Source organism: Saccopteryx bilineata, chromosome 3 (assembly GCF_036850765.1).
Source record: "Saccopteryx bilineata isolate mSacBil1 chromosome 3, mSacBil1_pri_phased_curated, whole genome shotgun sequence".
In the NCBI taxonomy this organism is placed as follows: domain Eukaryota; kingdom Metazoa; phylum Chordata; class Mammalia; order Chiroptera; family Emballonuridae; genus Saccopteryx; species Saccopteryx bilineata.
Genome location: NC_089492.1, coordinates 179,970,763 through 179,982,524, shown reverse-complemented (window position 1 = coordinate 179,982,524; position 11,762 = coordinate 179,970,763). Strand labels below are relative to the sequence as shown.

The 11,762-nt window shown below is 46.8% G+C and overlaps 1 protein-coding gene across 2 annotated transcripts in view; it reads left to right on the top strand.

The window, feature by feature from the left end:
- The first annotated feature begins 946 nt into the window (after window positions 1–946).
- GMPR (guanosine monophosphate reductase) overlaps window positions 947–11,762 on the top strand; it is a 50,888-nt gene continuing 40,072 nt past the window's right edge. Inside the window, exons 1-3 of one of the 2 annotated variants that reach the window (XM_066268338.1) lie at window positions 947–1,174; window positions 7,332–7,451; window positions 10,148–10,231. In XM_066268338.1, the coding sequence (XP_066124435.1) occupies window positions 1,088–1,174; window positions 7,332–7,451; window positions 10,148–10,231 (291 nt within the window). In that variant the 5' untranslated portion in view covers window positions 947–1,087. The remainder of the gene's footprint in view (window positions 1,175–7,331; window positions 7,452–10,147; window positions 10,232–11,762) is intronic. The other variant, XM_066268336.1, reaches the window with a different exon arrangement.

Genomic DNA, 11,762 nt, shown 5'->3' with positions numbered 1-11,762 from the left:
TGCAGGATTCCATACATTGGTGGGACATGGAAGTGAGACTAAGAGGCATGGACAGGAGTGTGGTTAGGGGGAGTGGGGGGAGGGAAGGAAGGAGAGGAGGAAAGGGAGGGGGAGGGGTACAGAGAAAACTGGATAGAGGGTGATGGAGGGTGATCTCTCTTTGGGGGATGGGTATGCAACAGAACTAAATGACAAGATAACCTGGACATGTTTTCTTTGAATATATGTACCCTGATTTGTTGATGTCACCCCATTAAAATAAAAATTTATAAAAAAAATAAAAAAATAAATAAATAAACTGACATCATAGGTAACTTTCAGAGAGGGGAATCAGGTCCCTTAAGTCCCAGGATCTATGATTATTATGGACTTCACTGCTTTTATTAAAACCAACCAACCAAACTGATATCCACAGAGGATCCAAACAGCGTTTCAACAATCCCATTGCTGCTAAATATTTATCTGCCCCCCTTCTTTTCCTTAATTCTATCTCGATTCCCAAGGGTTTATTTTTTGGCTCGTGAAGGTCTGACTTAGCGCTTGGTGGGCACACTGGTCTTGAAACCAGAGAAAGGAGAAGCAAAACCTCTCAATGAGTGGCCTTTTCCCCTGGGTAAGGCTTCGCACGCCAAGTCTCCTTCCTATGGGAGACCTTGGTGACAGACAAGATGGTGTGCATGCCCCCTGCGTCCCCCGCCGCCAATTCCGGCACCGCAACAAGCAAGGCTGTAAACGGAGGGCTGGGAAGCAGGGAGAAAGGGGCTTATTAAAAATGTCACACACGCGGACTTCTAAGTCACCGGCCTATCCCTAACCCGCCAGCCCAACTCTTCCCCTTTTCAGGCCTTCCCCGGGCGGGGGCAGTCCCGGCCGCGGAGTCCCCAGGCGGAGCGCCGCTGGGGGTGCCGGCGGCCTTAAAGCGTAGTGTGCGCGCCGGACCGCCCGCAAGCACGGGTTTCCGCACCGCCGGCCGCCTGGCGTCGGGTCCCCACGCCCTCCTGCCGCCCGCGCCCGCCCCCACCGTCTCCGCCCCGCGCGCGGGCGCCGCAGGAAGAAGCTGCAGGCTCCAGGCTGGCCGTCCTGCGCCATGCCCCGCATCGATGCGGACCTCAAGCTGGACTTCAAGGATGTTCTGCTCCGACCCAAACGAAGCAGCCTCAAGAGCCGAGCAGAGGTGGGACCCTTGGAAAGCCTCCGTGGCGATGGGATATTTCACGGGCTGGCGCGGGGGCGGTGGGCGGCTGGCGGTGCGTTGTGCTAATACTGTGCGCGTTTCTGTGTCTGAGGACGGCTGCCGCGCCGGTTGCCCACCCCCTCGTCACCACCTGAGAACGAGGAAAGCCAGCTGGTTTCCTGCCAGGACAGGAGGTGTCTTCAAGGGACCCAGCTGGGGCCTAAAATTCTAAACTCGTCGGTTTGGGTGGTCCAGAGGAAGCACGCGTTAGGATTAGACTACGGAGGAGCAAAGACCCAGTGGCCAGGGGCTGAGAAAGAAAGGAATGGAGAGGTTGGACGGGTGCATTAAGGGAGAAAGGACTCACTGGAGCCAGATCATAAAAGGAGAGGAAAAGCAACAAAAGATCCCTGTGGTTTTGGCGCTGTTTCTTAGTGCGGAAAACTGCTGCTGGTTTCTTATCAGTCCAGCAGTGCAATTTCATTAAAAGGTCTGAAAGACAGGGAAACTTCCGGGTAAAGTTCAGGGTTTACTTGACGAATTTCAGTGGCCTTGCTGGGAGTGAGGCTGGCGACCCTTCACTGGGGGCATCCTATTTACTGGACAGTTGCAATCCAGCCCAGTCCTAGAAAATCTGAAGCACTGGGGTGCAGGCATGAGGTCTGAGGGGCAAACTGGATCAAAGCCTGAAGAACAGGTGAAGACTGGACTGGAAATAGCCTTGGGCTGGAGTAGGGATGCCCCTACTGGTGAGGAGGAAGGTCAAACCCTGAAGGGTAAGCTAGCTACACAGGAAGGCAGGGTCGCGTGGAATGGTGTGTGCTGGTGATCATGGCTTGGCCTGGTCTGCTGACAGCCAGAGAAGAAGGGAGGAAGGTCTGGAGGCTGGGGCCACAGGAGTAAACAGAAGGAGGCTGAGCCAGGACTCCATAGACCATAAATAAATCGGCTGGCTGCTCACCCATGCCCAGGCCCAACTGCAGGGTCTGGTGCTGCCAGCTAAGGGCCTGTTTGGATTAGGGACATTTCCTGCTTTAGCCTGTGACCAGAACCAAGTCACCTCAGTCAGGATTGGTGGGCTGCAGCCAGAGAGCATGGGACAGGAGAGGAAGGAATAGGCAATGGCAATGGTAATAGTTAACCCTTAACATGCTCGCCTAGTTGAGGCCACTCTGTGCCTGTCCTTCACCATATTCTTTCAGGCACTAAAGAGCAGGGCAGACTCTTGAAAGAAAAATAAACAGTTTGCATGGCTGTTCTGGGCTTCCCCAAGTATAAGCTGTGGTCAATACCTCAGGCCAGACTAAGATGAAATGTTGGGTTTCTAGGCAGACTAATCATTTGGTGACCTCAAATATCTTTAAATATTTGTTCTGAATTCACTTACAAACATTTAAGAAAAATTATATGTTTAAAACAAGGATATATTACAGGTATTTTTTGAAGCAGGCAACATCTTGAGAAGGTAAAACATTTAGAATTTATGTGCTAGAGTGATTTGCTCTTTCCCAGAAAGTAATATATCATGCATCATTTGGTTCATCATTTGGGCTGATTGAAACTATTTAAGTGCTAGCCTCTGATGGTACCTTACAAGCTACAGGTACACACTGCAATGAGAACTCTGTGTCTTTGGGAAAGGTTTTCATATTTCCATTTTGGTGGGAGTTTGCCAGCTCTGTTACTGGAACGTGATTGAGCTGGCATTGCCTTTCCAGTTGGTTCTTGTAATAGTTTAGCTCCCTGGTGCCCGAGGCAGGTGCCTGGCAGGTTGCCCCTTATGATCTGACTGCCTGCTTCAGTGGTGGTGAAAGATGTAGTCAGGCCTGCATCAGTTAGACTTCTAATCTCTTCTCAATGTTTTCTCAGTTTGCATGTGAATGCCTGAAATTTTTTTATGGGCAGGTTAAGAGCTTTTCCTTGCTCAACCAGATAGAAGCCAAACGTATGTCTCTTGGCAGAAGTCATACCTGAACGCAAATTCAAAGCTGACTGGTAAATGACTGGTAAATGACCGACTTTGAGCTGACCCAGAGTGGAGCCAGGACAGACAACATACACCAGGAGGACAGAGTCTGGCTAAGGAGGGAGAGGTTTGACAGTTGATGGGATTGATAACTGCAATAGTTTTGCTATGAGCTGGGCTGGGGGCTGGCCATCAGGCAGTGGCTGGACATGGAGAGAAAGGCAGAATGATCTCCTGCCTGGAAGCTTGGGTGCTCCTGCTAGGGCATTTCCACAAGTGTCACATAAAATGAATTTGAAGTCACTTTCCAGACACCAGGGGTATAGGTGGAGATGGCCCAGCTGGCCTTATAACGGTTGTACTAGATGGGCAGTTATCTCTCAACTGGCCATCCGTTCACCACCTTTACCCACAACTTCACAAACCCTTGACATACAAGAATGAAGTGCTCCAAGGCTGTGGTGGGGGGCATTTGGGTAGTCTCTTCAGAGGAATTGACATGTTTGTTGACTGAGGCAACACCTCATCTTTGTCTTTTGTCTCCTAGGCAGGAGTTTGCCTGCCCCTGACTCCCTGAGATCTTGGAGTCATTCCTGGCTCAAATGCCCCAGCCTAGTCCTATGCTAGTCAGATTTTTTAAAAAATATATCAAAACAAACACTTACTGCAACTCTAACTTTGGAAGTCAGATATTGAAGAGAATTTGCATCAGAAAATTTGCCATTTTTTTCTAGGACAGAGAAAACATGACATGATGAGTGTTCAGTCTCTTGAAAACTCTGTCGTCATTTTTTACCAGTGGTCCAGTGAGAAGAGTTCTGATCAAGCCTGAACCATCCTCAGCCAGAGGGGAAAGCATGGCAGGTGGGCTTGAGAAAAGGAAGTCTGGGTTGCAGTCCATGCTCTGTCACAAAGTATTTTATTACGTTTACTTCTGGATCAGTTTCCAGGGGTTGCTGTAACAAAGCTTCACCTGGTGGGGGTCTCACACAACACACATTTATTCTCTCAGTTCTGGGGGCTGAAAGTCCCAGATCAAGGTGTGGGCAGGCTTGGTCTCTCCTGAGGGCTGTAGGAAGAGGCTGTCCGGTCCCCTCTCTGGTGATTTACAGGCATTCTTAGGTGCTCCTTGGCTTGTAGATGTGTCACCCTGATCTCTGCTTTCATCCTCACAGGACAGCTCCCTTTCTGTGTGTCTGTGTCCAAACTACCCCTTTGAGAAGACACCAGACATTGGAATGGGCCTACCCTAATGACCTCATTTTACCTCGATCATTCCCCAAAGCCCTATAGATCGGTGGTTAGGGCTTAACTATCCTTGTGGGGAGACACAGACTGTAACAGCTTGCTCTGTAAAACTGGAGGGTCTGACTAGACTTGATGAAAGGCACTGTCCCCTATGCTTAGGCTTATGGGTTTTACACCGATAATGACCAATTAATAAAAGAATTACTGTAATCAGATTGTTTCCCACAGATCTAGGGAAAAGGGTCCCTTGACCCCTCCTCACTAGACAGGGCCTATGGGCTGTGCTGTTCCTTCTAGGCCCTCCTCCAGGTTCTCAGGATTTGCCTGCCCTGGTGGCTTGGAGCTGGTTCCAAGGCCTTCAAGGGCCTGTTCCCCAGGTGTGTTTTCTCCAGGGCCATCGTGCTGCTGGTATGCTTGCCTCTACCCTCAGAGAGTGGCCGAGTGGCAGGTGTTTGTGGAAGTGGAGCTGTGTGTGCATGGAACCTAGAGTGTGGATGGGGTGTCCATGTGTGTGCACACATATTTGGGTGGGAAGGGAGGGGGCTCGGGACTGCAGGCCCTGGCTGGCTCCCTGTGACACTGTGGTCTGGTGCTTGCAGGCCATTAGTCAAGTTGTGTGTGTTAAGGTGGGAGGATAGAACAGAGTATGTAGCAGCTTGTTAGCTTGACTTACAACACTGAAGTATTTAGAAATGTGGTAGGTGGGCCTCCATCTGGACTCTAATGTTGACTGATTTTAATGAAGGTGTGTTGAAAGAGCTGCAGAAACATGTATTTTTGAGGTGGGGAGGGGCAGTTTATTTATCTTCCCTTTCAAATCAGTTTAGCAGAGTGAGAATCTGGAGGTACTATATTTGGAGTGTTGACCAGTTGTGGTAGATTAAATGCCAAATTTTCTTCCTGGGAGGTTGGAATATTTAAGATGCCTCTGTCAGTGAACAGCTGGGCTATTGTGTGTGTGTGTATCTGTTAATAGGTTGAAAAGATAATTTTATTTATCATTTTTAGAATTAAGGGTTATATAGAATCTACCATGTGAAGACTAGAAACGAGGGGAAGAGTTCATTGCCAAGGCCAACCTTTCCCAGAGAGAACTGTTTCTTGTGCACTGCCAACAGGTTTCAGAGTGCTCAGGTGGGTGCAGGGTGGCCTCTCTCCCCAGGCATCTTGGGAGGAGTGTCAGCATTTCGAGACCAGTGAATTCTGATTATTTTAAACCCGGGAAGTCAAAATGCTAGGGGTCATTAGTAGCACAGAAAGTTGCAACAAATAGACCTCATTCAGTTATCTTTCAGAATTTAAATATAACTTGCTTCATTGAAATAGAACCAGAAACCATAATGAGGAAGTAGAAAAAGGGATGCCCTGCCCCATGTGCTCAGGAAGTGAGGGCATCTCGTTTCCCTCACTGATTGTTGTTTAAGGCCAGTGTGGACGTACGTATGACATCATTCACCAGGAAGCCCGGTGGTCAGGGAGCCCTGTGTGGAGAGGCAAGATGGGAAAAGGCTAGGAGGCCTGACACATCCCATGATGTTTTTTTCACACTTTGATTGCAATGTGAAACTCGTCTCAAATAAAAAGAATAAAAGAAGGAACTAGATAAATGCAGGTAGGAAATGATTATTGCTGGTGTACTCATGAAGCCAGGATTAATGTAAGAAGGTCCAGCTTATTTCAGAAGCTTAAGATCCACACCTGGGTTTCTCTGGCTGGCTGTCCTTAAGGAAGCACCCACTTCTCATATGGGCTGTCTCCACCAGAGTCCAGCTGCAAAAACAAACAGTGCTGAATGTTTAGAACAAGGAATTGAATGCAAGACACCCTGACATTGCTGAGATGCCAGATGGGTACTGAGGCATCCCAGGAGTCGGCAGGAATGAGAAACCACTTCCAAAGGGGAAAGGTGATCTTACTGAGGCTCCGGGACTGGGATCACTCTGTGAGAGCTGGGAGAGCTGCCTTGACTACACCTAGGCTCTCTCTCCCCATCTTCCTCCCTGCCCCCCAGTTCCCTACCAGTGACCCCGTTGGCTGAACCCAGCTAGCAGCCAGCATGGGATATGGAGCTGCAGGGGTGGCCTCCCAGGGATCAGAACGTAGCAGAAGGGTGAGGAATGACCTGCTAGCGGACAGGCCTGGAATCTGCCCCGGATCAAAGAAGTAATTTGGACTCTGCTAACTCCAGATGAGCACCTAGCATGCTGCTTTTGCTGAACCCACCATAATGGCCTTGCTCTCCTGATAGTTGAGTTAGCCATAAATGCCCTGGAGATGGAGTTACAATAGAATTGGAGGGCTCTCCCTCCAGCGGTTTGCAAGTAAAAAGAACAGGTGTTTATATGCATAGACAAATGGTTGCAGTCTCCTCCCCTCAGCTCTTTGAATGATGCTCCTTATTACAGAACAACTGAGAAGGTTGAAGGTTGAGGGATTAATGGCTTGCAGCTCACTGCAGGGTGAATTTGGACTGGAGGGTGAGAATTAAAGGGAAGGTCATGGTTGGCAGGAAGAATGGAGTGGATTTTCTCAGAAGGGGAACTGCTTCTCCAGTGCTTGGAAGTGGGGAAAGAGAACATGAATGGGGGTGTGCAGGGCTAGGAGGAACCAGGCTGGGGCAGGAGGTGACAGTGGGATGGGAGAGGCTACCAAAGGAGAGAAGTTACGATTCGGAGGCTGGGCTTGATGGCAGAACATGGAATGCCCTCTGCTGGTATCTGAGGATGCTAAGGAGCTGGGTTCAGCTTTTGTACTTGGAGAGCAGCCCATTACTTGATTTCCTCAGGGACTCTCCTATCTTTGGGACATCTGGCCCAAACTGAGATAATCTAGGGACTAAGGAACACAGACTTCCTTTGTGTCCTTCCCACTTGCTTCAGACTCCAGAAATTCCACACACATTCTGCAGAGAGCAAAGCACTTCTTTTCTCTTTTTGCCAACAGGTGGATCTCGAACGTACCTTCACATTTCGAAACTCGAAGCAGACCTACTCAGGGATTCCCATCATTGTGGCCAACATGGACACCGTGGGGACATTTGAGATGGCAGTGGTGATGTCACAGGTAGGATGGTGGGCTTTATTTCTCTGCTGCTTGCACTGGATGGGTTGTCCAGATCCCACCTTGGACTTGTGCAGACACAGGGAGGAGGAGAAAAACGAGACACTTAGGTCCTGGGCTGTGGCCTAGCTGTTGATTCCTGAGTCTGATTGTTGCTGGAGGCACTTTTTTCTTCTTTCCTTTTCAATCAGAAAAGATGGGTAGAGGCTGGACTCTGCATTCAGTGAGATGGTAGAGCCACGCCCATTTCTGCCTTGAAGGTGCCCACGAGAGTTTTGGAAATTTGGAGATACAGAAAGAAGTTGGACATTGTGCCATATTGTAAAGTTAGTCGAGTGCATAGTACAGAAGAGGGAGAATACCTTTATATGAAAGAAGAATGCTTCATCTGCAGTCTGTGCTATAGCATTTATTACATCATATGGAGAAAACATGTATGGAGCAGGTTCCTTTTATAGATGAGGAAACTGAGGCAGAGAGGGAGAGGAGACGTAATTTGGCCCACGGTGTTCAGACAAGTAGAGACAGTCAACATTCAAACCCAAACTGACTCTAGAATAAGGGATTTATCTCTCAGTTTACACTGACAGGTTACAGTGTAGGTTCAAGGTCCCTTTCAGCCAATTCCTATTCTAATTTCCTATAAATGGAGTAGCTAGTATCGCAGCCTTGGGAAAAATAGAAGAAAAGCCTTTTGTGTGCAGGACCTTTATCTCACACAACTTCGTCCCATGTGCAGCAAGCACACTCTACCGTAGAAGCCAGCATTTGCTTGTGATGTGCACAGGGTGTGTGTTGCCTGTTTCTACTGATAATCCTGCTGAGTGAAAAAATAAACCCAATTATATAGTTGAAAGAGCTGCTTGCTGTGGGCCGCAAGGCTAACCTCAGGAGGTGCTGGAAGTCATTATTAGCCAGTGATTAGAAGGAAAAGCTTCAAATAAATTATATGCTCAAAAAATGGCGTAGGACTGACTCCATGGTCAGTTGTATTACCTGTCAGTCCTCAACCCTTCTCCGCCCCAGCTTTGGGCTTGAGGCTAATAAATTCATTGCTGAAGGAATTTGTATTTTTTCTCCCCATCTTCTCCGTGTTCTGCTCTGTGATCAGCTGTTGCTACTAATGAATTATGTATTCATGTAAGAGTGGGTGGAATCAGGAAGCAATAAATAGCCTGATTAATTCACATATCATGTTATTAGTCCATGAGAAATGTATGACTTGTAACATTCTTCTCATTTTCATGGGGTAGACTCCCCGTTAATGAGACAGTGTACACTGAAATAGCTAACCATGAATAACCATGAACCTTCTATTTCTAGGAGCCACTGAGTCAGTGCAAGCTGATCAAGCCATAGACTTTTAGAATGGGAAGCTGCGGCTGGAGGGCTGGACCAGAGGATTTAGGAGAGAGGCCCCGCGACAGGGGACGGAGCCTGAGCTCTGCAGCCACAGCTGACTCTGAGTCTGGCTTGTGCCCCTTACTGGCCAAGCAATTGTTAAATTTCTTAATTTCAAACTTTTTAAGTTCCCTTTTTGCTCACAAAGCTAATATTAGGGTACAGAGTTCTGAAAAATAAATGAAATAATGTATGCAAACTGCTTGCGCAAAATGGGTACTCAGTAAATGCCAGGTTGATAGTCATAGATTTAATATTATAATTTATATAATTTCTTTCCATAGGGATACCAACTGCTTGGTGGGTTTAGCTTTTAGCAAGAAATGTTTAGGTTGGGAGCACAAGGAAAAGCTTTCAGGTACAAATATTGATCGACTTACGACCTATGCAACTTATGACCATTCGACTTTATGACCACAATCACTAGCCACGACTGTTCTGCGTCTGGCAGCACAAGCGTTGCCCAGCTGGGCGTATGACAGTGTGGACCAGCTTCCGGCAGCACTACCATCTCTGCGTGCACCATTTTAACTGTTATCCCAGACTTGGTACAGCAATTTGTGTTTTGTGTCTTGGATATTTTTCATCAAATCCTTCCCAAGATGTCTACCAAGAGGAAATTGTCTTTGCAAATATTAAACCAGTTGTACTTGTAATGCAGTGATTTACTTAAACCTGACGAATGTAAAAATAAGAAACAAAATGGTGTAGAGATGATACAAGTGGCATAAAATGAACAAAGAAAATTATGATATATAACAATAATGAGAGAAAATTATGGTAAAATATGACCTAAAGATTTTTTATAACATCATTTCACAGTACCGTACATGTAGCCTACTCAACTTATGACCAAATCGTGTTATGACTGGTCTGTCAGAACCAATCATGGTCGTAAGTTGAGTACTAGCTGTATATCAGTTGAGGTTCTTTTTGCCTGACTAAGCAGCACTTGCCTTAAGGAGGCCCTTCTTGTGGGCAGGATACCTGCTCTTGGCCTAATGCAGTTGGTCACAGGGGGCAGGGCTCAGAAGGCCCCCTTTCCCCTCTCCGGCCTCCTGACAGAACTTTCTAAGTCCTGAATGTATGTTGTCTGATCAGGCTAGAATGGAAAACCCCTTTTGTGATTTCACTGGTTTTACTTTGTCTGGTTTTGGCTTCTAGGAGCATATTCAGAGCTAAATAAACGTGACTGGCAGGAATGTCCAATGCTTTTATATTGTTAGCTCACCCTCGGCCTTACAGAGGAAGGAGGCTCACTTGACTTCTCATCCTAACGGTGCTGTTTCCTTTTCTAGCACTCCATGTTTACAGCAATTCATAAGCATTACAGCCTGGATGACTGGAAGCTCTTTGCCACTAATCACCCAGACTGCCTGCAGGTATGTCTACTACATTTGTTGCAGATATTAGAAAATCTTTGGGGTTGTCAAAAGGATTTGAATCAGGAGCAGGTAGACACACATACCTGAGAGAGACTTGGGGAAATGTCGTAGTGGTCCCGCAGCCCTTCATTGTTGCCTGGGATTTGCCAGGATACCTGTTCTGCATCCTGTTTTGATAATATTAGGGTTTACTTGCACAGAGTATCTGCTTTCCCTTGAAAGGGGAAGTTATATTATGTGAGCTTGGGGAAGACCTCTGTTTCTTATGAGGGATAAATCCAGTCTGAACCTTCCTCTTGGATATAGAAAAAAAATCATCGAATTATAGCAAGTTGTTTTGGAGTTGAATAAACAATATGCCCGCTGAGGTGGCTGTAATCAAAAGGCAGGAAGTAACAAATGTTGGCATGGCTGTGGAGAGATCATAACCCTCCTGTGTTACTGCTGGGAATGGAGAATGGTGCAGCTGCTTTGGTAAACAGTTTGGCAGTTTCTTGAATAGGTTAAACGTAAGGCTGACCATATGACTCATCAGTTCCAGTCCTAGGTAGAGGCCCAAGAGAAATAAAAACACGTCCACACAACAACCTGTACAGAGATGTTCATAGCAGCATTATTCATAATAGCCAGAAGGTAGAAACAAGCCAGATATCCATCAACGGATGCATGAAAACTGGTCTATCCACACAGTGGAATATTATTCAACTATAAAAAGGAATGAAGTCCTGATATATGTTACAATGGGATGAACCTTGGAAACATATTTCTGCCTGACCTATGGTGGCGCAGTGAATGAAGCGTCAACCTGGAATGCTGAGGTCGCCTGTTCGGAGCCCTGGGCTTGCCTGGTCAGGGTGCATATGGGAGTTGATGCTTCCTGCTCCTTCCCCTGTTCTATCTCTTTCCTCTCTCTCTCTCTCTCCAATAAAAATGGATAAATAAAATCTTTAAAAAAAAAAAAGAAAACATATTTCTAAGTGAAAAAGCCAGACAACAAAAAGGCCACACACGTGATTGCTTATATCAAACATCAAGAACAGGCACACCTGTAGAGACAGAAGGTAGATTAGGGGTTGCCTAAGGCTTGAGGGGTTGGGAGTTTTGGAAGGTAGGGCCTGAAAGGTATGAGAGTTACTTTCTGGGGTGATGAAAATGTTCTAAGATTGCTTGTGATGATAGTTGCACCACTCTGAATAGACCAAAAACCATTGAATTGTGGACTTTAAGTGGATGAGTTATAAGGTATGTGATATCTCAGTAGAGCTGTTATCTTTTTTTTTTTTTTCAAAAAGGGCAGTTTGCAAATCAATAAAAGTCCCATATAACACACCTTACTTTCTTCCTGGCACGTTGGGTGGTTCTGTATTGGTGCCAGCCCGGGACTCTGCATTAGACGCGCTCCTCCGGGATCAGGTCCCTGCGACTGCAAAGTGGCTTCATGCTGCACTGGTTGTGAGGTTGCACTGTTTGTTTGTTTGTTTTTAATTATACGTGGAGTTTGATTAGTGAGAAGGTAGTTTGGGGATCA